This window comes from Seriola aureovittata, chromosome 6, assembly GCF_021018895.1.
Source record: "Seriola aureovittata isolate HTS-2021-v1 ecotype China chromosome 6, ASM2101889v1, whole genome shotgun sequence".
Taxonomy (NCBI): Eukaryota; Metazoa; Chordata; class Actinopteri; order Carangiformes; family Carangidae; genus Seriola; species Seriola aureovittata.
Window position 1 is genome coordinate 7,238,209 of NC_079369.1, and position 23,588 is coordinate 7,261,796.

The 23,588-nt window shown below is 40.6% G+C and overlaps 2 protein-coding genes across 5 annotated transcripts; one reads left to right on the top strand and one right to left on the bottom strand.

Annotated features, from left to right (window-relative positions):
- Positions 1-182: 182 nt before the first annotated feature.
- On the top strand, positions 183-5,809 carry scamp4 (secretory carrier membrane protein 4). The gene is made up of 7 exons (XM_056378939.1): positions 183-388; positions 782-808; positions 1,001-1,129; positions 1,271-1,427; positions 2,556-2,657; positions 3,745-3,862; positions 3,997-5,809. Exons 2-7 carry the CDS (start codon positions 802-804, stop codon positions 4,183-4,185), a joined length of 702 nt encoding a protein of 233 aa, XP_056234914.1. The 5' UTR covers positions 183-388; positions 782-801; the 3' UTR covers positions 4,186-5,809.
- si:ch211-129c21.1 (uncharacterized protein LOC563087 homolog) lies at positions 5,348-23,458 on the bottom strand. 4 transcript variants are annotated; one of them, XM_056378933.1, is made up of 14 exons: positions 23,318-23,458; positions 16,281-16,789; positions 15,845-15,987; positions 14,852-14,914; positions 14,346-14,444; positions 12,902-13,001; positions 12,490-12,600; positions 12,157-12,308; positions 11,861-12,033; positions 11,395-11,551; positions 11,090-11,312; positions 10,042-10,157; positions 9,440-9,659; positions 5,348-9,313 (listed from the first exon to the last, which is right to left on the bottom strand). In XM_056378933.1, exons 2-14 carry the CDS (start codon positions 16,387-16,389, stop codon positions 8,553-8,555), a joined length of 2,427 nt encoding a protein of 808 aa, XP_056234908.1. In that variant the 5' UTR covers positions 16,390-16,789; positions 23,318-23,458; the 3' UTR covers positions 5,348-8,552. The 4 variants fall into 4 exon arrangements, with proteins under 4 accessions (XP_056234908.1, XP_056234909.1, XP_056234910.1 ...); XM_056378934.1 differs by having other exon boundaries at positions 16,281-16,786; positions 23,318-23,430; XM_056378935.1 differs by lacking the exon at positions 23,318-23,458 and adding an exon at positions 22,822-22,955.
- Between the last annotated feature and the right edge of the window lie 130 nt (positions 23,459-23,588).

A 23,588-nucleotide genomic window follows, 5' to 3' on the forward strand; every position in this document is an offset into this window, starting at 1 on the left:
GTCAAATATCCATGAGAATGAAAGAAACTTCTACCCTGAATAAGTTTAATAAGAGTTTCACTGCTCTGCTCTAAAATGATAAGGGCATGCCATGTACTGTTTACAGATTGAAGACTTGATGTAGTCCGTAATTGCATGGGTGGGATATACAGCCTGTGGGTGGGATTCATGCGAACTGGTGTCATGTTGGAATCACGCGTCTCCCGTTTACCGCTCACACGAATCCTGGGACTTGTAGTTCTTCTGGCCCCCGAGCATGTTGAATGTAAACAGTTTGGAACTACAAGCGCAACGGTGCAGCGCAGCCGCAGTGTGTCTGATCGGTGTCGGAAAAGCGCATCCTGAATGAGTCCCAAACCCCTGCAGTTGTCGACGGAAACGTGAAGAGGTAAACGTTATCTTGATAATATTGCCTAATCTATATTATGCTTTTTGTGGATTTATAATCCGTAACGGTCTTTCACTTCTTGTCAACTGCTAATCAGTCAGTCAAATGAAGCAACGACGTAAGATAAAGAGACAGTAAGCTAGTGTATGCTTCCAAGGGACTGCTGGCTGCCCAACAACACGCTTTAGCTACTATCTACTGTATAATATCACACATAAAGTTAGCGTAACTTCACATAGGCATAGTTAAAAAGAAAACTAAACAACAAAAACCAAACAAGCACAAGTAATCAGAACAACATTTTAGAAAAAGACATGCAAATTGGTTAAAGTTGTTTTTGCCTGTATGACTGTAAACTGCTGATTTCGATTTCTGTGTACTCCTATTATCCAGGGGAGACCTGGGATTTCAAAATGGCAGGTTTGTCATTTAAAACTTATCTATCTATCTATCTATCTATCTATCTATCTATCTATCTATCTATCTATCTATCTATCTATCTATCTATCTATTTATTTATCTATCTATCTATTTGTAAGTGCATTCAGACATGATGTGAAATATTCAAATGTAAAATAGTTTTTAATGATGACACTTTTCTCCCCGTTTCAGAGCGAGTTAATAACTTTCCTCCCCTGCCTCAATTTCTGAGAATAAAGCCATGCTTTTACCAGAACATTGAAGAGGAAATCCCCACACCCCACCAGCAGTTGGTGCGCAGAGTCTACACACTGTGGATGAGTACGTGCTTTTACATGCATACATACATTTTTTTTTGGAGGGAGAGGCATTCCTTGTACTATTGCTAAGTTCAGAAATCAATCGCTGCCCTTCTTCTCCTCTCCTTGTCTCTCCAAATCTCCTGTCCTCTCTCTTCTGCAGTGTATTCAGGCACTCTGTGCCTAAATGTGATCGGATGTATTGCGTGGTGGGCTGGCGGTGGAGGTGCCACAAACTTTGGATTCTCCCTGCTCTGGCTCATCCTCTTCAGTCCCTGTAGTTATACCTGCTGGTTCAGACCACTTTACAAAGCTTTCAGGTTAGTATCTGGTAAATCTCATGCGCAAGAGTCGTATCTGAAATTCCACTTTAACTTCAATTTATTAAAACTGCAGTGTAGTTTTTTTTAGCAGTTATATTAACAGGTTGTCTGAAATGGGATGTAGAATACAGGTCTACAACAATTTTACAAAGCATACTCAAATTAACAGTATAAAATAGCAAAAGTCAGCTGGTGGTTTTAATGGTTTTACTCTTCTCATCGTTAACAAAAAATGTGGTGGTGTTTCTGTTGTTCCGTTGAGAATAGAAGGTGGACTCGGCTTGCCAGAGAGCATATTTTTCTACACAAGCGATGATTAATGCTAGGCCAGGTGAAAGTATAGTAAGTAGTAAGTTCTAGTAAAGTATTGTGCCATTTTCACTCCAAGTGTCTGCAGGATCATTGAAGTGTGCATGTAGAAATCAGTGAACCAGGCAGTCTCAGCTGGTGCAGCTCTGATTCAAGAGCCGCTCTGTCACATGTGAGATGTGAACGTTAAATTCGATCAGAAAGTGTTCTGTTGACGATGGAGTGGAAAATGAAACTGGTAGTGTAGAAACAGGAAGACCATGGCGTAGAAGTAGGTCAGTGGTGTTTGGAGTATGAGATGGTCTGAGAAAAAAAGCTTCAGTAATGTTGTGAAAGCTCCGTTTAGCACATTAGATTTGTTGTTAAAATTGATGTTTAAGTCACCAATTACAATGATGTGGTCAGCACAACACAACATCTGAGTTTTGTTTGCTTAAGATTTCTGGTTTATGATATGTAACATTAAGAGCATGGATCAGTTATTCTTATGCTTTTAGATAGTGTCTCGGTGGGATGAGTCACCAGATAAATACTATTAACACAGCAAAAAACAATATTGAGCTCTTGATGTTTGAGCCCAAAAATGATGTTTCTATGGAGCTTCTTGTTTCATGATTTGCTCATGCACCAATCATGTTTACTGAGGACATTTCTATTTTTTCCATGGCTTGTTTAGTTGTATGCATCGTGTTTCATTGTAAGTTTGTCGTCAGTTTGACCCACATGTTGACAACCAGTAGGCGGATGCAACATTCCAACAAAAATAGGGCAACACTAACTTTATTTGTTTTCTTTGTTTTTTTTTCTTGTTCGTAGGGCCGATAGCTCGTTCAACTTCATGGCCTTCTTCTTCATCTTCTTCCTTCAGTGTGTCTTGGCCCTCATCCAGACTATAGGCATCTCTGGCTGGGGAACATGGTGAGTTGAATCAAACCGGCTTTGAAGACTGTGTACATGTTGCCTGCCAGTTTTACCAGAGAGCAGGTCACGAGGGTTTCTATCAGCCGGAAAATGTGCTATCCATCAGATGAGAGAGAGAGTTAAGATAGATTTAACACTAGAATACAACCGTTAAGTTAACACATGATGTGGTTGTTAACAATATAATAACTGTATTGGGTACTCATACACAATCTGCAAATCTTTAATTCTATTGATTGCCAAATCTTGTCTGTTTCTGAGTTTGTTAGCCCGGTGTGCTGTGCCATCAGCGTCTTGATGCTGGATGTAAATAGGGGATGAAAGGTTTTGGCCATGACCTTAAGACTAGATGAAGCATTCTTTACAGATAGTAATTTAGTGATTAGTGATTTCAACAATGAGTTCTTTTTCTTCTTATTATTTTTTAAATATATTTGAGTTGCACATGGGTTCAACTCTAAACACTGAGGCTCCTAAATTCAGGGGAATTTGAGCAAAGTCATAACATTACATAATATTATTCACACTTGTACAAATATGCTGTTCTTATTTCTGCAGTTACATTTTTAATAATTCAATTCTAGAAAATGCTTGATATGATACAGCGCTGTTGTATTATATCCTTTATTTTAATGTCTTTTCTGATGTATTTTTATTTTATGTGCACATTATAAATGTATGTGTTTATTTTATAAGTTCTCAGAGTAAAAATGCCACATCAGTCTTACTCAGAGACCATGTGGAATAGAGTTGTTTTTAAAAAATCATTTTTAAAAATCTTTTTACTTTTGTAAGTTTAACCAGAAACAGTCTTTCTCCAACTGAGTAAAGTAGGACAGTAAATGAACATCTGCATGTGATAACAACACTGTTCACTCATAGGACAATGTGTGACTATAAGTCAGTGTAACACCGATCATCATTATGCTGTTTGTCACTGCATCCGTTTCCTCACTGCTTAATGTTCCTTTACTGCTCATTAGTAATTTTGGATTATACTTGTAATAAATTCACTTTGCTAATTCCATACTGTATGATACACTAACACGTACTACTCCATCTGACTCTCACCAACACATCAAAGCGGCTGGATTGCGACAGTGATGTTTTTCAGCCAAAATGTGGGCTCCGCTATAGTGATGCTTATCACAGCTCTGCTCTTCACTCTGGTGACTGCTTTAATGGCACTGGTGCTCATTAAGGTGAGTGAACACATATGCTGCAGACACACACACACACACACTGTTGAATGTAGTTTTTGCCCTGAGAGACTTAAGAACAGACACAAATACACACTGTGAACTGCTTTCTTTCCTCTTTCTTTTCCCGCGGGCAGGTGCACAGACTGTATCGTGGCGGTGGCGGGAGTTTGGAGCGCGCTCAGGAAGAGTGGAGCACCGGGATGTGGAAGAGTGCACCAGTGAGGGAAGCAGGGTTCAATGCTGTTGCTCAGACAGCCCAAGGCCCAAGCTTGCCCCAGTACCCTGCTGCAGTGCCAAGCTATCCCGACAACAGTCACTGGTGATAGCAAGGCACCACCTCTGGATGGAGACAGATAGCTGGCCATTTCTGTGGTGCACAACAAATCACTTGAAAGTGCCATATCATTTCAGCCTTTACATGACAAAATGCATAGGCATATATATTTTTTTTTTGAATGAGAGGACAGGATCACTATAAAATGTTTTATCAAAGAGTTTTGTCAGCAAAGCTTTTTAAAAGCCCTTCACTTCTACTAGAGGGATAGCTTCAAAATATACCATTCCATTTCATTTGTGTTTACATACAGTTTATTGAAATGAATGAAAGATTTACAGTTTTATGCTCAGAAGAAATTTTGCTTAGGAAGATGAACTGTCTCACAAATATGCAATTGGAAATCGCAAAAGAGTGTGAACAGTTTGACGATAGCAGTATGTGAAGGACGTGTGCCTTATGGACATTTATGATAGGATTGTTTTATGTGTTATACTAGAACTGCATGATAGAAGTTGAAGTATGCTGAAGAATTTTTTTTTCCTTTTGCAACAACAGAATCTGCAAACAGCAACAGAATCTGCAAACAGCACGCTTTTTATCTGGTGGAATTCTTTTCTGTGTACTTTGTGTGTTCTGGCAGGATTTAAGTTTATTTTTGATTTGTTTTGCTCACTAACTCCATGCCTGCCTGCTTTGGCTGGGATTTCATGAGATGCGCCTTACTACAGATTTTGCATGTGAAAAAATAGCTTGACTGTCGCCTTAACAAATGCTGCTGCTTTTTTTTTTTTTTTTTGTCAAACTGGACTTATGCTTCAGTGAAGCAATGTTTGGAAACAATTCAAAAGTTGTTGGTGCCTAATCCTCTTGTGATTTCTCACTGAGTACTGATGTGCCAAAACACTTGTCTCTTTCCCTTATTTTGATGACAAAAACAAATCACACCCAAGCTTTATATGTGTTTGTACTCCGCCTTAGCAAGTCTCAGTTTCTATATTTCCAAAACTGCACTGTTTGCTTTTAGTGGTCAGCGACCTGCCGTGAAAGCACCTTATCAGCTGTTGTTACAGTTCCCGACGCTTTCGATTTCTCCCAGATAGACTGAATTTTTGTGTTTGGTGGCTGCAGTGTGTTTGCATGCAGCTTATTATGGGTGTGGGGTTAAATAGGATTTTTTTTTGTTTTATTTCAAATATTCTGACCTCATGTAACCAACATAAACTGACACAAACATCTCTCAAAAAAAACATCTGTAGATGGATCTGCAGTAAGGTGAAATCTTGCATGCAAATGTACTCACAGTCTGTTTAAGTGTAGTCTGATACTGGATATTGGCTAATTGTCATTCCAACAAATTTCAGAGTGAATGATCTGATTAAAACCAATGAATGTGGCTTTTTTTATGCAGGTAATATAGCAGCTCACTTTAATTTTGCCTCAATCCAATCAAAGCCTGTATGAAGCACCAACTGGAAGAAAAAGGTGCCTGGCTCATAGTTTGACAATTTATTTTTCTTTTCTTGTTACAAAAGTGTCCTTCATGGCCAACTGCCAAATTCAGTATTTTGATTATTATTTTTTCTTTCTGTTATTTGATAAGTGACAAAATATAACAGATATGTTAAAATGACCTTTAAATATTGCAACAACAATAAATATTCTTACTCTCATTGTGTCTGTATGTCCTAGTTGAATGTGTGAGAAATTACAATGGTTTAACGTCTGATAACCAGCTGGCGATGTAGGTTAGGTCTGAGTTGAACTATTTATGAACTCTAATAGCAGTGGTTCCCAACCTTTTCCACCTCATGGCGCACTTGAAAATCTCAAAAATGTTGGCCCTGGAACAATATGAAGGCCGAATACTTAAAGCAGGGGAAGCTCAATTTTCTTTTCTTGTTTGGTCACTTGTCGATTCAACATCTGTCTCTTGACTCTCTTTCCTTTTAATTCTTCCTGTTGCTAACCTGCTATCCATTTTGACATTCCAGTTTTTGCCATGGATGTAATCTTTTAGCGCGCAACTAGACTGAGATATCAAACAAGTAAATGATGTGGTCCGGCCGGCGACAACATAAAAGTTCCTATCATCGACTCATCACAATGATGAGCCTGAATACATGAGAAGAAACTATGAAAGAAGTTTCTCAACATTTTTAATGCTTTTAAAGATCATTACTTTTTAAAACACTTAAAAACATTTATTATATATATATATTTTTTTTTTTTGTATAGTTACATCTTTTCACAAATGATTTGTCAGCCCTCTTGCAATACCTTCGTGGCCCACCAGTGGGACCCGACCCACAGGTTAGGAACCATTGTTGTATAGGCTATTTTATTTTTTGCAGTCTTTTAACACAGAAACAATGCTGCTGTGTGAAAAGATAAATACTATGTTGGTTATTGGTTTTTGTTTTTATATCAACTGAACTATAGTCTATGACATTAGATATCTTTAACCTTCAAACACTGTTAAGAGGAACAATACAGTGCAGAGACAAACAGCTGTCACCCACTGGGACCACGTGTGCTCGGGTTGTCCCTGTTGGTGGCCATTTTTGCTGTGTGTACAAAAAAAAAATTAAATAAAATCTCTGTATCCCTCATCCTCAGTGTAGAGTTGTTCACCCTAGCAGAGAGATGCTGTTGTCATATTGATTTATTCAGAAATGCAAGTCAGAAATGTTCAAAGAAACCAAGTGTGGGTTAAAAAAAGGCTGCGAGCATCATAGAGGAACTCAGAGAGACAGCCAGAAATAAAAGTAAGAGGGGAAACCTCATTAAATCTTGGGAGGAAAAGGAAGACTGACGAACAGGAGAGAGGGAAGCTAAAAAAAATAAAAATCTAAGACAGTGCTCTCTGAAACTTATAAACAACTACACTAAAAAAAGCTAACGTGGATCGTCTTAATTCCCTGGTGTAAATATGTCTATGCTAAGCATGAAAGCACTTTTTTAAAAACTGCACAGGCAATATTTTATTAATTTATCACCTGATACGATCAATATATATCCTTAATTCAGTTCATGACAAATATCTTATACTGCACTGTTGAATAATTGAGAAGAGATGCACTTCAGGCCTTTCATCTCTACAGTACTTGTTGGAGGTGAAACGTGAGGTGGCTCTGAGCGCTGCCGTTAATGACAGTGTGAAAAACACAGAGCAGATTCACACTACATTCCTGTAATTTAGTTTGGTCTCAGAGTCTTCTTCAACAGACAACAAACAGGTCTGAGATAACCGTGGAGTCGCTGCAGGTTTTTTTTGTTGATATTATCCCGCCGCACAATCCACAGGAGTATCTGTTCGAAAAATCAAGACAAGAAGCGCGTCAGTCAAACGTTGCAGCAGCATCGCTTTCAAATACATCACTCCACTGTGTGTGAGGGAAGGTAATCATTACTGACAGCTACATGCGCGTCAAACTCCCAATAAAGTTTATTGTCATATGAACAAGGACTGCATTTTCCGAAAGTTTGACACTTGGTTCTTATCCGCGTTGTGTCTCTGAGTTGACTGCCACTGCCAGAAAGTTACACCCACACCTGTACATCCCAATGACATGTTGTCTTTTCCAAAGGGAGACTACAGTGTATGCCTGGAATCTAAAATATAACTGTGTACCCAAAAACAACCCTCGTTACACTACGACACTCTCAATGATGATATAACATTTACTGGAGTGAGATAATCTTATTATTATTTTTGTGTTTTGAAAGATGGAGGTATGACGTTCACTCTGTTTCACCTGTGAGTGTCATTTGAATGCTTAAATACAAAGGTACATCTGTAGGTCTTTTTTTTTTTTTTTTTTAAACAGCCACCAATAAAGGAGTAGTACACAGAGTACTGATCAATCATTAACAGCCAAAGAGTGATGGTACACTCTGACTGATCAATGTTGTCTTAAATAAACAGTACTATCCATAAAATGAAATGTGGCTTGAAATTAGAGGTCAAAGTGTTTGCTACTTGTTCACCGTTGTTGACCATATTTACAAGACTTTTTGTAGATTACAAGTGTTTAAAGATGAAATAAAAACGACTTTACAACAAATAAATAGTTGAAAAAAAAAAGGTCTTGGCTGTACACAATATATTACACAAAGTTATTCACAATTTGTCATTATACAAAAAAATACACATATAAAAAAAATGTCTTTTCAGCAGTTTCCTGGAGTGAAAAATCCACCAGAAAAAGTGTTTTAACTGAACATCAGCTGCCCGGTTAGAGTACAGAAATGACAGTGAAGGAAACTGGCGAGGAGAAACAGGACACCAGTCAAAAGAATTTATAATGTGAAAATCCTTTCGGAGAACTGTCTTGTGTTGGAAGGGCACCTATAGAAAGATGATTAGTGCAGTTTCGTTGGCCTCGGACTCTGCTACTCTATACCTCAGCAAAGTTAAATCTCTGACTCATCATTTATGTATCCCAGACCGTCCAGACTTGAAATGTTGGCCATAGGTGTGAAGTGGTGCTCCCCGTTCCCTTTGAAGTCAACAGCAGAGTGATTATTATTGGCACTGCAAGGTCTCCCCGCCTCAGGCCCCAGGAGCTTTATCTCTGAAGTTCTGTTCTGGATGTGCATGTATTCGCCTGACTGCCTTTTCCCCTCGCTTTCACTGGCGCTCTGTGCAAACTTGAAGCATTCCCAGCCTCCTCGAAACCAGATCCAAAATATGACCCCCATCAGGGAGAAACAAAGCAGCGAAAGCAGAGCCACAGCCACCTCTAAGCGAGTCACCCTGCCAGTGTCGCTTTGAGACTCGTGGGATGGGTCCTCATTATCCTCATCTGGCACCGGACCTGGTGCAGCTGTATTCACAGTGTGAACAGAGTCGGAGGAATTTGCCACCTCATTGCCTGGAGTGGTGCTGTCCCCCACCGCCGGACCAGAGTAGAGCTGCAAACGATAAACCGCCACAGTTCGGTTGTATGTTTTGCCATTTATGAGCTCTACTGAGTCACAGGTGTAAAAGCCAGCATCCGACTCAGAGGCGCTCAGGATGAGGAGGCCTCCGCTGTAGATGTAGTATTTGTGGTTGGAGTGAAGTGTTTGGTCAGAGAAACGCCAGTGGACCTCTGCCAAGTTGGAGTGAAGCTGGCAAGGCAGCTGGATGTTGTTCTCTGGGACGAGGGTGAAGTCCACAGCTGGGACTGGATCTAAAAACACACACCAACACACGGTTGGTTTCAATGCTTTCTAATAGATACAGCTGCTGGTACACTGGTTCATACAAAAAGTCTTCCTAGTAACGCATGTGAACAATGCGCTGTAAGGGAATGTACCTGGCTGAGGACACCGTGAGACGTCACCCTCCTTCAGACTCTGCATTGCAGTATCTGAGGAGGGGGGTACGCTGTGGACTGAGGAGCACTGCTCAGTGGAGAAGTCCCAGGCACAGTACGGATCCCTGGCCAGGATGCAGTCCACACAGGTGTCATAGCGGCTGCAGTTACTGACTGGCATCTGGATAGCACCAAACTCTGAACCTGCATACAGCTGGCCCTATGTTTACACACACACACACACACACACACACACACACACACACACACACACACACACACACACACACACACACACACACACACACACACACACACACACACACACACACACACACACACACACACACACACACACACACACACACACACACACACAAACAAATTAACCAGCTGAAGTGTTTCACCTTTACATCCTCTCTACAGTCTCTAAGTGACGACATATTCAAATTTAGACTCAAGCTTGTTATGTAATATTTACCAAGTAAAGTAGCAGTAGCAGTAAATGACCATAACCTGTGATGATGATGATGATGATGATAATGATGATGATGATGAGCTAACAAACTTTATTGAACCATCTCGGGCCTGTGTTGAGTTACCTTGCTCGATGAGAGGCGCAGGATGGTGATAGACTCTGGGTTTTCAAACAGTTGAATCTCCTCAATTATGAACATTTCTCCGTCGTAGTTGACGGCCTTCTGAATAAAACCATTGTCTATCAGGAGACAGTAAATACCAATGACATTTAGTAATTATATAAAAATCATTAACCACGCAAGTTTTAACCAAGATCACGGCTTTGATGTATCCTGTCACTATTCATATCAAATCACTGCGTCTCTATCAGCCTGCAAATGAAAAAGATATTGATTGAACAAATGTTTTATAAGACATGACAATAACGGAAACATATTCTAAGTAGAGAGAATAATCCTGAGTGAACTGCTGATCTGTCTCATTGATGTCTGTTACACCTACAATATATCAGTCAAAGGTCTCCTGACAACAGCTGCTATAAGCTACTGATCAGACCAAGTCAGGTTGTAGCTGTAAAATTGCATTTTATTTCTTATTGACTCAATTTTTCATGCGGGAGAGGAAGAATGTATTATTTCTTCCTTCAGAAGTTACTTAATCCTGCTTTAAAGCCCTGAAAACTTTCTTAATTGCAGATTCTTACTGTGAACTACGGGCTCCTACATTACCACAGTCATTTTTGGAATTTCACACAAGAGTTTTCTGCATTTCTGTTTTTTTTTTTCATTTCTTTTGTCACTGGTTTGCAGTGGGTGGGGCTCACCTGGAGAAAAGGTGATTTGGAATTTCTTATGATGCCAGCACTGTCAATCAAAACACACCCACACAGTCCCGATGAAGAAGATTAGCTGACATTTTTTATCTTAAACTCTTAAAAAGTAATAATTTAAGATATCTTTTTCCAAACTTTAACTTTGATTGATGCTCCCTCAGTCATTAAAATTTGATATCACAGAGAGCTACTAAAATTTTCAGGGGCTTTAAGTTTAATCAACCAGAATATTCAAACAGAAAAGTAAGCTAAGAAAGATGCTAATTTTCTGATAACTCCAACATCAGTTCAGTTCTCCTTGAATGTGACAAAATCTACTTTGCTGTCCTATAGTTTACCAGTGCCAGTGAACATGACGGCGTATCTCTGTCCGTCCAGCGCCAGCACACTGTCCACTACGATCCGAGTCATCAAAGCTCCTCTCTTGACCAGCAGCGGCTCTCCTCTTATTGGACGAACGGCATCATCCATGAGGGGACGGTCTCTGATGAACTGGAGGGTTTTGTCAGGAAGGTCCAGAGAGCGATTCATCCCCATTTTACGAGCCACATTATTGATGCACTGCAACACAAAACCTCCATTTACAATTGTGGGTTTTGGGGATTTGCCTCGTACGCAGCGAAATTTCTTGCGGTACACTCACCGCTCCTGGTCTGGGGACTGGCACTTCTCCAGTGTACATCACCCACTTCACATGGGATGTCTCCACAGCAACGGGTGTCTTGAACTTTCCCTCGCTGAAAATATCTCTAATGGCAGACACGCTGTATGCACACACTGCTGATACCTGGGAGAGGCTCCTGGAAACACCAAGTCCAAACACATTTAGTCAAACAAACTGATACATTTCTGTTTTATTTGTATGACTGGAGAATATTTTTTACATATGGAATAAATAAATCACACATCAGTCAAGTTATAGTATTAACGGCTTAATACCTTATATTACAATAAACACAATGAAACAAACGCAACACCTAATAATTTTGTGTGAATATAGACACCTTTGTTGTTCCTCCTAACTGACTGCTCTGCATACGTCCTAGATTATCCTATGTCAACACCCACCCTGAGCCATAAAACCACGGGATTTTACTGTAAATACTCACGACTGCGGGGTGAAGACAGCGTAGAAGACACTGTTCCTCCAGTCCTTGTGCTTAAGCAGGAAGACATCCTGGACAATGGGGGGCAGGCTGGGTTCAGGGAAGGAACAATCCAGACGAGCTTTCAGGAACGACGTCCATTTCCTCTGCAGCGTCCGCTGTCCGCCCATATCCCCCTAAACACAGAGACAGAGCACTCTGTCATGTGCACATATTCGCTTTAACCACAACAACCCGACTTGTCAGATGAGGCTCCATGAAGATGCCAAAGATCTTGAATAGATTAGACGTTTTTATACCTTGCAGACACGGGCCACTCGAGATACCGCAACTTTGCTGTAGAAATCGTACTCCATGGCGTTCTCGCTGAAGAACAAGTACACTTTATCATCATCGCCATCGGGACTGTCAAAACTCTCACTCACAAAGTCCATGTAGACAAAGTTTGGCTCTGAAACCACAAAACGTGAAATAAGTACTTGATATGAGAGAAAAGTCAGATATCAACACATATCATTAACCGCATCATGCATTAGTACTGCTGCTGCAGTCACTTTCCTCTTAACCATGCACATCATCATCATATAAAACTTTAAATGGCCATTTTTTTTTTTTGCAGCTGAGGAACTCACCACTGAGCCAGGAGCTCTTAAACTCAGTGCGGAGAGCCAAGTTTGAACTGCGCAGAACCACAGGCTCAGAGCCCAAGAAGTTGATGGATGTAGCAGAATACAGGTCATTTCCTGTTGGACAGGAACAAGAGTTGAGGAAAAATTCCTGGAAATCAATTATTCATATTGAGTTGGAACAATATCACATTTATATGCCAACTAATGAACTGAACTGACTCTGCTTTAGTGCAGCTGTTAAAGGAGCAGGTAGCAGCAGTAAAAGATACTAGGTCACATTTATAACTCGGTCTTGTGGCTCGTCTAATCTCTATACACTTATCATACTCTCATCTTTTCTGTTGGTGCACTTTGAGCGTTCAGCTTTATTCTGTGCTTCATTCCCTCTGGCAGAAAACCTGACTCAGACACTCACCAACCATGAGGGAGGAGTATCTCTGGAAGGGATCAAAAGGACACTTCCCCTTTCCCTCCTCCTGCTTTCCCTGCAGCCTCAGCTGTCCATTAGCAAACGTCTGCCGGAAACAAAGGGAGAGAGAGAGGAAAGAAAGAAAAACTTGTTGAAGGAGGGAAAAGAAAGAAAAACTGAGTCATTTTATTCAGACAAAGTACTGAGAGTCTGGTTATATCTTATCATGATTAATGTTTAGCCCATTAACCACAACTTGCATATATTGACATTATTACGCACCATTTTCTAAAGTCAACAAAAGATATATAAAAGTTTTTACAATGATTAACAACCTTTGACGCAGCCATTGTTTTACATGAAAAGCAAACCTGATGTTCATTTCTTACTAAAACTTACAGGTTTGCTTTTCTTTTTTCTTTTTTTTTTTTGTTAAATCAAATTCACATTATTGTTTTGTGGTTCTGCAGTTACACATAATAACCATTTAACTCTCCGTGATGATGCTTTCAAGGGAGTGCAGCCCTCTGAGATTTGAGTTCCCTGCCAAAATAAACTGCATTCATGAGCTACTGTGTGTTGTCGAAAAATCAAAACCCAACAAAGGCAATAAATAAGCAAACACCGACATTATGAAGGGATGGGCTTAAACTGCTTTTTGAATCACAACCAAGACACACTTTAGAAAAAAGGAGACAATGTGTTGACTCTAATAATTGAATAGCCACAACGGCCATTAAAGGAACTGCAGCATAAAGCCTTTGTCTAATGACTTGAACACTGACTGCAATTTTTGCCGCATGGCTTAAAAGAATAACTCAGGTGATGTTCTAGATACATTTTTCTTTTTGTCAACAAATCCCATGAGAACCAAAAACAATCAAATGATGTTACTAACTGGCACTTGAACTGTCTGTGTATCCTAACACAGACAGTTCATCCTGTTGTACAAAAACTATTAAAAACACATTGAGCCGCATCATTGCACTGGGTGATATGTTCCTTCATTACCATGAATATGGACACTGCAGTTTATCTTGACTCCCACACACACACAGTCCTACCGCCTGAAATACTCACTAGCGCGCCAGATGGGTATTAATCTGCAGCTTTAAATAGTCCCCAACGAATGCAATACTTGCTTCTGTTTGAGTAAAGTTTAGTAAAAACTATAGCACACAAGTGTTTTATAAAATCACAGCGCCTTCTTTTAAAAAATGAGACTATATTTTTGAGACATTTTTTTTTAAGAGTTAAGATGGACTAACACATTGTTGCTTTTGATCTTTTCATGATATTTGCTGACAATAAAAAAACAATACAGAATAATGCCAACTGATTAACCCGATAGAGAGTCTTTCATCAAAGTAAAAGGGAAAAGGGCAAAAGTTCCTGCCCACAGAAAACAGTTTGTAAGATGCTCTAAACTAACCTCATATTCTGTACTTACCATATAATCACAGGTGGGGCTAAAAGCGTTCGTGCCACACACATACATTGCAGTGTCATTCACTCTGTGCAGGGTTCGAATGTAGTTACGGCATTCCACCTGCAACAAGATCCAGCAGAGAGCATGCCAAGGTCAGAGCTCTGTTAGTTCAGCCGCAAAAATACAAACATGCCATATACATTTACTGACTGCACAGTGTGCCTGAAGTTGAGCTGGTGACCAAAAGGTCAAGGCTGTACACAAGCGTTTTCTACTCATGCCTTTATTTGGGCTATGAGTACGAAGCTGTAAGCAAAGCACTTCAAAGTGAATTCTGTGTATAGACTTAAAAAGGAAGGAAAAAAGAAAAAAACACTCCCATATAAATGATTTACAAATGCACAGAGAAATAGATTGTATGTGGGAGTAAACTGCTTCCACTCAACAGTCATCCTTAAAGGCTGTATCTTCGCCCGAGGATAAAAGTTACCGTATGTGAGCTCTGTTTTGAAAGACATTACACAAACCTCGGCATGTTTTCCCTTGTATGTGCACTCCCTCTGCTTCTCCTCGGTAACTCGCCAATACACCTGCATCAACATAGGGAAAGTGTCTTGTCAAAGCACGCAAGAATGGGGGCGCAACCCAACAGCCTGACAGAGGAGCTGCAGCCTGTTTACACAGTACCTGTAAGCTGGGAAACCAGTCCCTCTTCAGTTGTGACTGTTAGCTGTGCAGCTAGAATTATGAACCAACAGACCGATGAAGAGTTCAACAACTCATCAACTGATTTCTGCAAAAATTTCTACAGATGTAATGAAATATTTCCAAATAGTAAAAGACCATAATAAGAGGCTGTGTTTTATAGGATACAAACCTGTGGTTCTCAAATCCGGGGGTCAGGACTGAGATGAATCTCAGGGGATCAGGAAGTGATTAAAGGCATGAGAATGCAAAAAATATTTACTGCTGTAACATGAAACTATGTGTTTGTTTTAACCTATTTCAAATGTTTGCTTTTTCTGACTCTTAAAAAACCTTCAAATCAGTCATACTGAGTGAAAAAAAAACTGCCCGTAACTCACAACCATATCACTGTAACCTGAGATGTGGGGTCACAAATAGACATGGCTTCATTTTAAGGTGTCATACCATAAAAATTTGGGGGTGGGGGGTGGGTGTTGGTGGTGGTGGGGCACTGGGGATCACTGATATAATCTAGGATCAGGCAGTCAAGTCAGTCTTAATGATTATTTTATGAAACAGTTTCATCACTGCAGTAAAATATCATAAAAGTTCAAAAGATGTTTTATTTTTAGCTTCACTGAGCAAAATAGCATTTTCAGGTTAATATGTAAGAGCTTTGCAGACACGTGAGTTTCATCAGTTATTATATCTTATATCATCATCAGTTATTTTAAATCAGCTTCAAACACCACACCACTGATCAGAACAGAGTGCCAAACTGTTAACATTTTGTAAACAGATTGCTCTCAGTGAGTCTCTTCACATCTTCTTACCTCTGACTTCCTGACTGAGATGTTGTTGATGTCCAGAGCATATACGGCCTCTCGGGCCCCCAGCAGCAGCACCCCAAGGTCATCTCTCATTAACATTGTGGAGTAGTTAGAGATCCCCTCTTCTCTGAACAACTTCAGCTCATCTAAACAGGAGAACATCTGCATCACTACGCTGCATTTAGCTGCTGTACAGTTGAAAAAAAAAAAGCTCCCACAGCAAAAAAAAAAAAAAAGAAAAGCAAATTCATTAAATTTAATGAGCGTTTCCCAACCAGCATAAAATCCAAGCAGTTAAAGCTGTAGCACTTGTTCGTATATCATGGTTAAAATATTCAAATGCATTCTTAAACTGCTACAAAATCTGGTATTCACGGGACCAGCCCAGGGGTGGAAACACTGTTACAACACAGCAGGAGTATGAGAATTTGTGACTTACTCTGGTAAGGGACAGTCTTTCGTGGGACACAGTAGTGAGTGTTGAGTGCACTCAGTGAAACATGGAGCATCAATCCACAGACGATGCTCAGAGCTGAGAGAAGAGACATGGCTCAGAGTCCAGGTTTTGTCTAAGTGTGGAAGAGCTGCACAGTCCAGCTCTGCCACCAAAGCGACCACTCAGAGACAGATCATGGTCCAAGGTCTGAGTCCAGATGTCGTTAGGCTGCGGTGATGTCGCTGTCCTGGACATGTGCTGCTCTGGCACGAGTCATGTTTTCAAAGCAGTTCATACGGATGTTTTAACCAACCAGGCCTGTGGAGTGCAGCTCAGCCTGCTTCGACTGAGTTTGAAGTCAGCGTCCTGCGTGATGTATATCTATGTTGGTGTTAGCCTCCAGCGCAGTGCTAATGAGCTGCCGGTGTCCTCTCCGCAAGGAGGAGCAGAAGCCATGCTGCCCAGCTACTGGTGAGGGATGCTGGTGGAGATCATGTTCATCCTACCACCTTCTAGAAGAGATATGAAAATATCTATGAATGAGATGATCAAAGAAACACATTATTTACTTATGGCAGCTGATTTCCCTCAACCACCTGATTTCTTTCCACTGATTCTGTTTCAATCTTGATCATTCATGGATAATTATTACATGCAGAGACATAAAGATGCTCTTTTCAGTGATTCTCCTGTGCATGTGTTGGTGTGTTGCAATGCAAAGTGCTGCTTCTTTTTTTACTGCACTGAATATCTAGCATCTGCAAAACTACACAGTATGACAGTAAGTAAGAATGAGAGATAGACTTCAGATGATCCTTCAGAATTTTCACTAGAGAACAACAAGCATAATAAAAGGGGCAGTGAATAAATTTGGCATAGCATTTTCATTAAACTGGGGGACTCACAAGAGACAGATTATAAACACAATGGTCAAGCTGACATATCTTGACTTTTAGTCCTTTGTGTGGGTCAAACACTGGAACCTATAGTTCCCATAACACGACTCAAAAGCATATTTCATTAGACCTCGTGAGTTTTTTCTCAGAGGTAAGAAAACTCAAGGCCACAAAGACATTATACAGCTGTTATAACAATTTGAGTAATACCTAAGATTTAAATGTAGTGAAAATGATAGTCTAAGAAAGTATGAAGAAAGTATATACGTGAACAACACAAACTGTATGCAAAACAATCATGACCTTATTGTTACATCAGAGAAGTGAAGCATCACTTACAGTTATAGCTGTGTAAACTTCACAGAGTAAACTGATATTAAGTGAAAATCTGCACAGTGCCATGCTGCCGACCAACCCCCACTCTCTCTTCCTTCTCCACTCTCTGTGTCTTCCTGTCCTCCTCCCTGATAAGAACCTGCTTCCTCTGGGCTCAGTGGGGTTCAAACAGCAGAGGGGATCAGTTCAGGTTTGGGCATGCATACAGATCACAGTGATTCGATGCTTTTATCACTCCATCCCCATCCTGGGATTCATGCTGAATTGAGATTTACCACTTCTTTGGCGAGTTTCTCACTGTTTTTGACAAACTGAGCGGCGCAGCCTCATTCAAAATTCATCAAGGCACTTTTTTTTCTCAGAATAACACACAAAGCATACTTAAGAACAGCCTCACAATGTAAAAACTATACTCTTATGTTTATGGTGCACACCGCTCCAAAGCAGCAGCACCTCACAGCTGCTTTGCACCTTCTATTTGAATTTTAGCTCGCAGAGAAAAAAAAAATACAGCAGATTTCATAGAGATGCATCCTTTGAAACACACACCGCAGAGTCCTTGCCTGTTGACAGAAACCAAAACGGCAGCATCCACATTTCCTCGAGAGACGGCTTGGCGCTCGCTCCCCTTTGCCTCTGAACAACCTCGGTTTTGAATGTGCGTTTGCAACAAACTGCCATGCTCCCCACCTTGTTGCTACTTGACACAGCAGGACGAGCTGCTGCACGTATAGGACTGCTCATCTGTTGTCAGAGCACCGATGTCTTGCGTACTTTCCCCCCCAGGCTGAGCGGGGCGGGGAGGGGGCTGTAGGTTGAGCACTACAACTGAATGGAATGACTGCTGGTTGTTTTTCACAGCGTCTGACAGATACTTCCAAACAGTGCAGACAGGTAGGTATGGCTACAATAATAGAAGAGCACACAGCAGTTGTCCCCGTTTTCTCTTCCTTTGTTTATCCAGGGTCACACTCGCACACTGACATGTGCACGTGTGGACAGGGCGTGTGTGTTTTGGGGGTGGGGGTACACAGCTGAGGTTTTTACAAGTTACCAGTAGTAAGTCATACACAGCTGATTTTCTCGTACAATCAGACCATTGTGCTTTGTCTGTCGGCTTAATGACAATTTTCTTTCTCAATCTTTGGATGTTTACATTTGACTGGACAAATTATATAAAATAATATAGTAGGAGGATTTTAGCAGTAAAAAAAAAAAGTAAATCAAGTAATTAAAATGTTTATGGCACCATTTCTTTATCAATGCTTAATAAACTATTTATTTAAAGTTGCATCCACTGATTTGTTGGCAGCTTGGCAGCAGTGGAATAAGATGTAAACAATTTCATATTATCATCTTACACTGAAAGGTGAACATTTTAGCATCAAGCAGTCACAGAGCAACATTAGCATTCATCTGGAGTCGTCTGACCACCTGACAAAAATAAGTCCAATATCTACTCTCCGTTTTGATCTATTTAGGTCTTCACCAACTCCCCAAAAATGTGTCTCTTTAGCTACTAAATGCTCCACTATGTTCACCAGCTGGTCTCTAACTTTGTCTTTCTGTCATTTGGGGCTTAGCAGGTGGCGTACAGTGTGTTCAGAGCTGTAATAAGAGCAGAGATTACTGTTCAAAAAAAAAAAACAATTAGCTAAAAGAAGCTAAAACTTTCCTTCCATTTCTTTTCTGTTGTATTTCTTTGTGGGTTTGTCACTTACGATTGTATCGCAAGCACGACGAGATCTTACCAAGAAAGGTAAGTAAACAGCTGTTAATGCTAACGTTAGCTATATAGCAATAGCAAAAATTACAAATAACTCCTTTAAGATTTTCATATTATGTTGTGAATAAAACATTAAGCACGAATAAAAGGAAATCTTGTACTGCCATATTGTGACCCCAATTTGATGAGAAGGGTCTCTATATCCTCCACCTTTACTGCTTGCTTTGTCTCTTTTAATTAATCAGGAAGGACCCTCCCATGGCCTGTTTGCCCCCTTACCTCGTGGAAGAAGGCAGGTCAACACCATCGCCAAAATCCATTGTGTTAATGGCTTTCCAATCTTAATACCTGCCGACTTGATGGCATATTACAAAGTTGCTTATGGAGCTTTATTAATGACACACCTTTATTAATACTAGTAAGTCATTAACAATGGGTTGTGGATTTACGCTACATGTGCAACAGCTTCTTTAGTGATTGCCTTTTGTAAAGTGACACATTTTCACTTCTTCTCTGTCTCAAAGCTCGGCTCCGTCTCTCAGGATAAATCATCACCACTTTCACACTTCACTGACCAAAATAATATCAAACCACCATCACATTAGGTGTGCTGTACACTGAGGTAAAGGATACGCTGTGAAAGACTGGTGTGAAATGCAGTTACACCTTTTGTTTATACGGGATCAATGCTGATTCCAGTTAAGCCAGCGAAACCTGCTCAGGGATCAGTTAATAAACACACTGCTGTGTTAAACAGCTCAATACAACTTGATACTCTCCCCTTTGTAAGACTATACGGGACTTTAACATATGCACCTCATTAAAGACATTAATATTTATGACTGACATCATTTGTGAAAAATAGAACAGTATCTGCATGCAATGAACAACACTACAAAACACTCTTTCTCTTGAAAGTCAACCTGACATTTGAAGCACTGGTTGCATGTAAATACAGCAACTACACACTCAGTGTCAGGGAAGATGAACTTCTAAAGAACAAGAGCAAGACTAAAATAGTCTCTTTACATCTCTGTAAATCCAGATGTAAATGTGAGTATATATTTCCTACATGCACCTTTCTAAAATGTCAGCACTGTGGCCGCTGGTGGGTTTTTATACATCAAGCAGAAGAATGTGAACAACTGTGGGTTGAAAGGCTGCACGTGATCTTGTACAATACGATGAAGAAGCCCTACAGCAGTATCTCCAGATACTCCAACCACTTGAAGCACGAGGATATTTATATCCTGTTCAGGAGCCTCCATGATATCTACAATACTCTGCGATGGACTCTCACTACAACAGCGTGCCGCATACAAGATAAAACCCTAAACGTGCACAGACAAGCACACTGTTGTCATCACCGTGAGTCATAACAAATCCAAATCCAAAAAGCCGTGTGAAGAGTCAAACAGCTGGAGTGAACCATGGCTGCGTAAGCTTCGGCTCCAGCATACGTCTTCATTTGTATGAATGCATAATGCTGGGCTGTATGGGCGAGGCGTCCTGCGGCTGTAACTGATTCACTTGAGCGGCCAACTAACTGATCCGCAGGTTTGATGCCGGTTGAGTCACTGGCTGGTGTGCTGACTGCTTGTAGCCCGTTTAGCTGCCTGTCTCTGTGTCTGCAAGGCCGCCAATCAAACGCAAGCTGAGCAGTCCACAGGCAGGCCGGCTGGTGAGCTGGCTGTGATACACTATTCCATCACAGGGGCCTGAACAGGAAACCGGTTGTGGGAGGGTGTTCACCTTTGACACTCCTTGTGTCACACAGACTGTTGTGAAACACACATTGGAAAACACACCCCAGTTCAGCACTGGGTTATATTTGCGCAAGCTCAGATGGACTAAAACAAAACATTCTTTTATCATAATGACAGTAGATTACCACCTTTTGTTTTGATGTGCAGAGGAGCTGTAATTAGGTGAAAACAATACTTCAAAAACATGCTGTGTGTACAGTTTTCAAGCCTGCAACGACGTGTATCATTAAACTAATGGACAACTAGCAGTCAAAGCACTTCACACAACTAAAGGCGACAAGCAAACAGAATAAATATGCAGCAACATGTTCAATAAGATAGTTGTCTCTGCTCTGACAAATTACTTGTCATTGATGAGACAAGTGTGGTTGAGTGTAAATGCATGCTTGAATGCACACACACAAGTTTGCATAGTTACCCTTGTTAGGACATTGCATTGACTTCCATTCATTGCAGACAGCTTAACTCAAACCCTAACTCAAACCTTAACCAGGACTTCAGAAATGAATACTGATCCCGACGAGGTTTATGCCGAAAAGGGTCCCAAAGTGGTAACAAAAAAAAAAAAAACGTGTACACTTAAACACACTCACACAAACACCCAGGCAAGTCCCAGCAGGAGCTGCGGCACAAAAGGAAAATATGAACACACAAACTCCTCTGCCTGCTCTACCAGTAATGCAGGACAAGCTCACTGACACACAGGAACACCTAAGAAAACAAACTGTGGTGACGACTTCAATATAGATTTAAAATCAAAACCACGGAACTGATTTCAGGACTAATGGACTGTCATTTGATTGAACTTTATTGAGTCAAAACTATGGGCTGCAACTACCAATTACTTTCCATATGTATTAGGGTAATTTTACAATTAATTTATTGATTAAGCAATTAATTTATGGTCAATAAAATGTCATAAAAACAGTGACAAATGTCCAAATCTAAGGTACGGTTCAAGTTGACATCTTGTTTTATCCGACCAACCGTCCAAAACCCAAAGATATTCAGTTTACTATCATATAAAAGTGAAAAGCGGCAAATAACCATTAATCGATAATCAAAAATGGTCAATTATCTTCTTTTTTTTCAGGTGTATTGGTGAAGAAATGGTACAATAATCATGGAGGTGACAGTGACACGCTGCTTTCAAAAAACATATTCTAACTGAAACTGATTCAGAACATCATGGATGGAGACGTGGCACAAACTGGAAGTTTATTATATTGTTTTCCTCACACCTGTGTATCAGGCCTGCAGCTTCATCAGATCAGGTCTTATAAATAGCTGCCAACACAGCGTTAAAAATACCATGTGAGCCTATCATGTGATAGACACAACAGTAAAGGTGTGTTATTTCCTGCTTTGGTTCTCCAGACTTATGTTCACTGTCCATCTGAGTCCCTCTAAACATGAGCTGCAAGGGGTAATTTATGATCTACACCCCTGCAGTGACAAACAAACCAGTGTCAAAAAAAAAAAAAGTATTATTTGTGGCTTAGCTGTGTGCCTCGACACCCACTGACCCCGCTGAGCTGCAGTGTGACAGATAAAATTGGGCAATCCCCTGTGCAATTTCCAGCAAGTGCAATGACAGAATTTAGTACAGCTACCCCTCTGCTCGGTCAGCCACACATGTATCATGTGCTGTGATACAACACACACTTGACTAACACTTTCACTCCCACAACATTCAGTTAAATTCAGTCACAATGTTTTCAAAATGAAAGCCACTACTAACACCTCCAAAATGGCACACAAAATCCACATTTTCACAAGTTTTCTGGACTACTTTACTACTGTGAATAATGTTTTTTTACCTTTGAAAGTCAGAAGATTCAATTGTTGCTCGTTGGTTCTCAGTGGATTACAAAAAAGGGAAGTTATATATTTAGCAACAGTAGTTGGGTTTGTGGATGCAATACTTTTCCCACAGAATTTGACCACACATTCACTGCTGTGGCACTTGTCCTGAAGCTGTACCGGCGACCTTACAAGTATGACCCCCCTCCCCTCGCCCCCCTTCACAGTGGCACTAACACCATTAAGTGTTTGTACAACATATCCTACCACTGCTTAGACTAGCTCTCGGCTGCTATTATTAGATTGGGATATCCTATAATCTTTAGATAAGGCAGAGATGTTACAGACTGCTGTCTGTGCTCCTTTCAGCCCCGCAGGCTGCCAATCCAATTCCCTCAACCAGCCCCGAGCTCCGAGGAAACATAAAAAAGCCAGTGGGACTCAAACCTGCGCACAAACAAGTCACTAAGTCACAGCAGCGGCTCATGTCCGTGTAACAGAGCTCTGACTTACCCGGAGCTGTCAGAGTGGTCCACATAAAAGATCGTCCACACCGCCGCTGTTGGTGTCGTGTCTCCTCTCGGATCCGGCTCTGCGCCTCTCTCTGCTCCACCTGTAACGTTCACTCCACATTCAACTCCTGCAGGGAGCGATTATCTGGCAGCGCCTGATCATGTGACTTTTGATTGTACCTTACTTCAAAAGTGCTCGTTCACTTTGCAGCCAATCAGATGAGACGGAATAATAATAATAATAATAATGTTTGGACAACTTGTTTTTTTTT

What these genes read in the sequence shown, in the direction of transcription:
- scamp4 (XM_056378939.1), top strand. An exon ending in AGTCTACACACTGTGGATGA is followed by an intron (nt 1,130 to 1,270) that starts GTACGTGCTTTT and finishes TCTCTTCTGCAG; the next exon opens with TGTATTCAGGCACTCTGTGC. An exon ending in CCACTTTACAAAGCTTTCAG is followed by an intron (nt 1,428 to 2,555) that starts GTTAGTATCTGG and finishes TCTTGTTCGTAG; the next exon opens with GGCCGATAGCTCGTTCAACT.
- si:ch211-129c21.1 (XM_056378933.1), bottom strand. Translation starts at nt 16,389, where the DNA reads ATGTCTCTTCTCTCAGCTCTGAGCATCGTCTGTGGATTGATGCTCCAT. An exon ending in AAAGACTGTCCCTTACCAGA is followed by an intron (nt 15,988 to 16,280) that starts GTAAGTCACAAA and finishes TCTCCTGTTTAG; the next exon opens with ATGAGCTGAAGTTGTTCAGA. An exon ending in TCTCAGTCAGGAAGTCAGAG is followed by an intron (nt 14,915 to 15,844) that starts GTAAGAAGATGT and finishes ATGTTGATGCAG; the next exon opens with GTGTATTGGCGAGTTACCGA.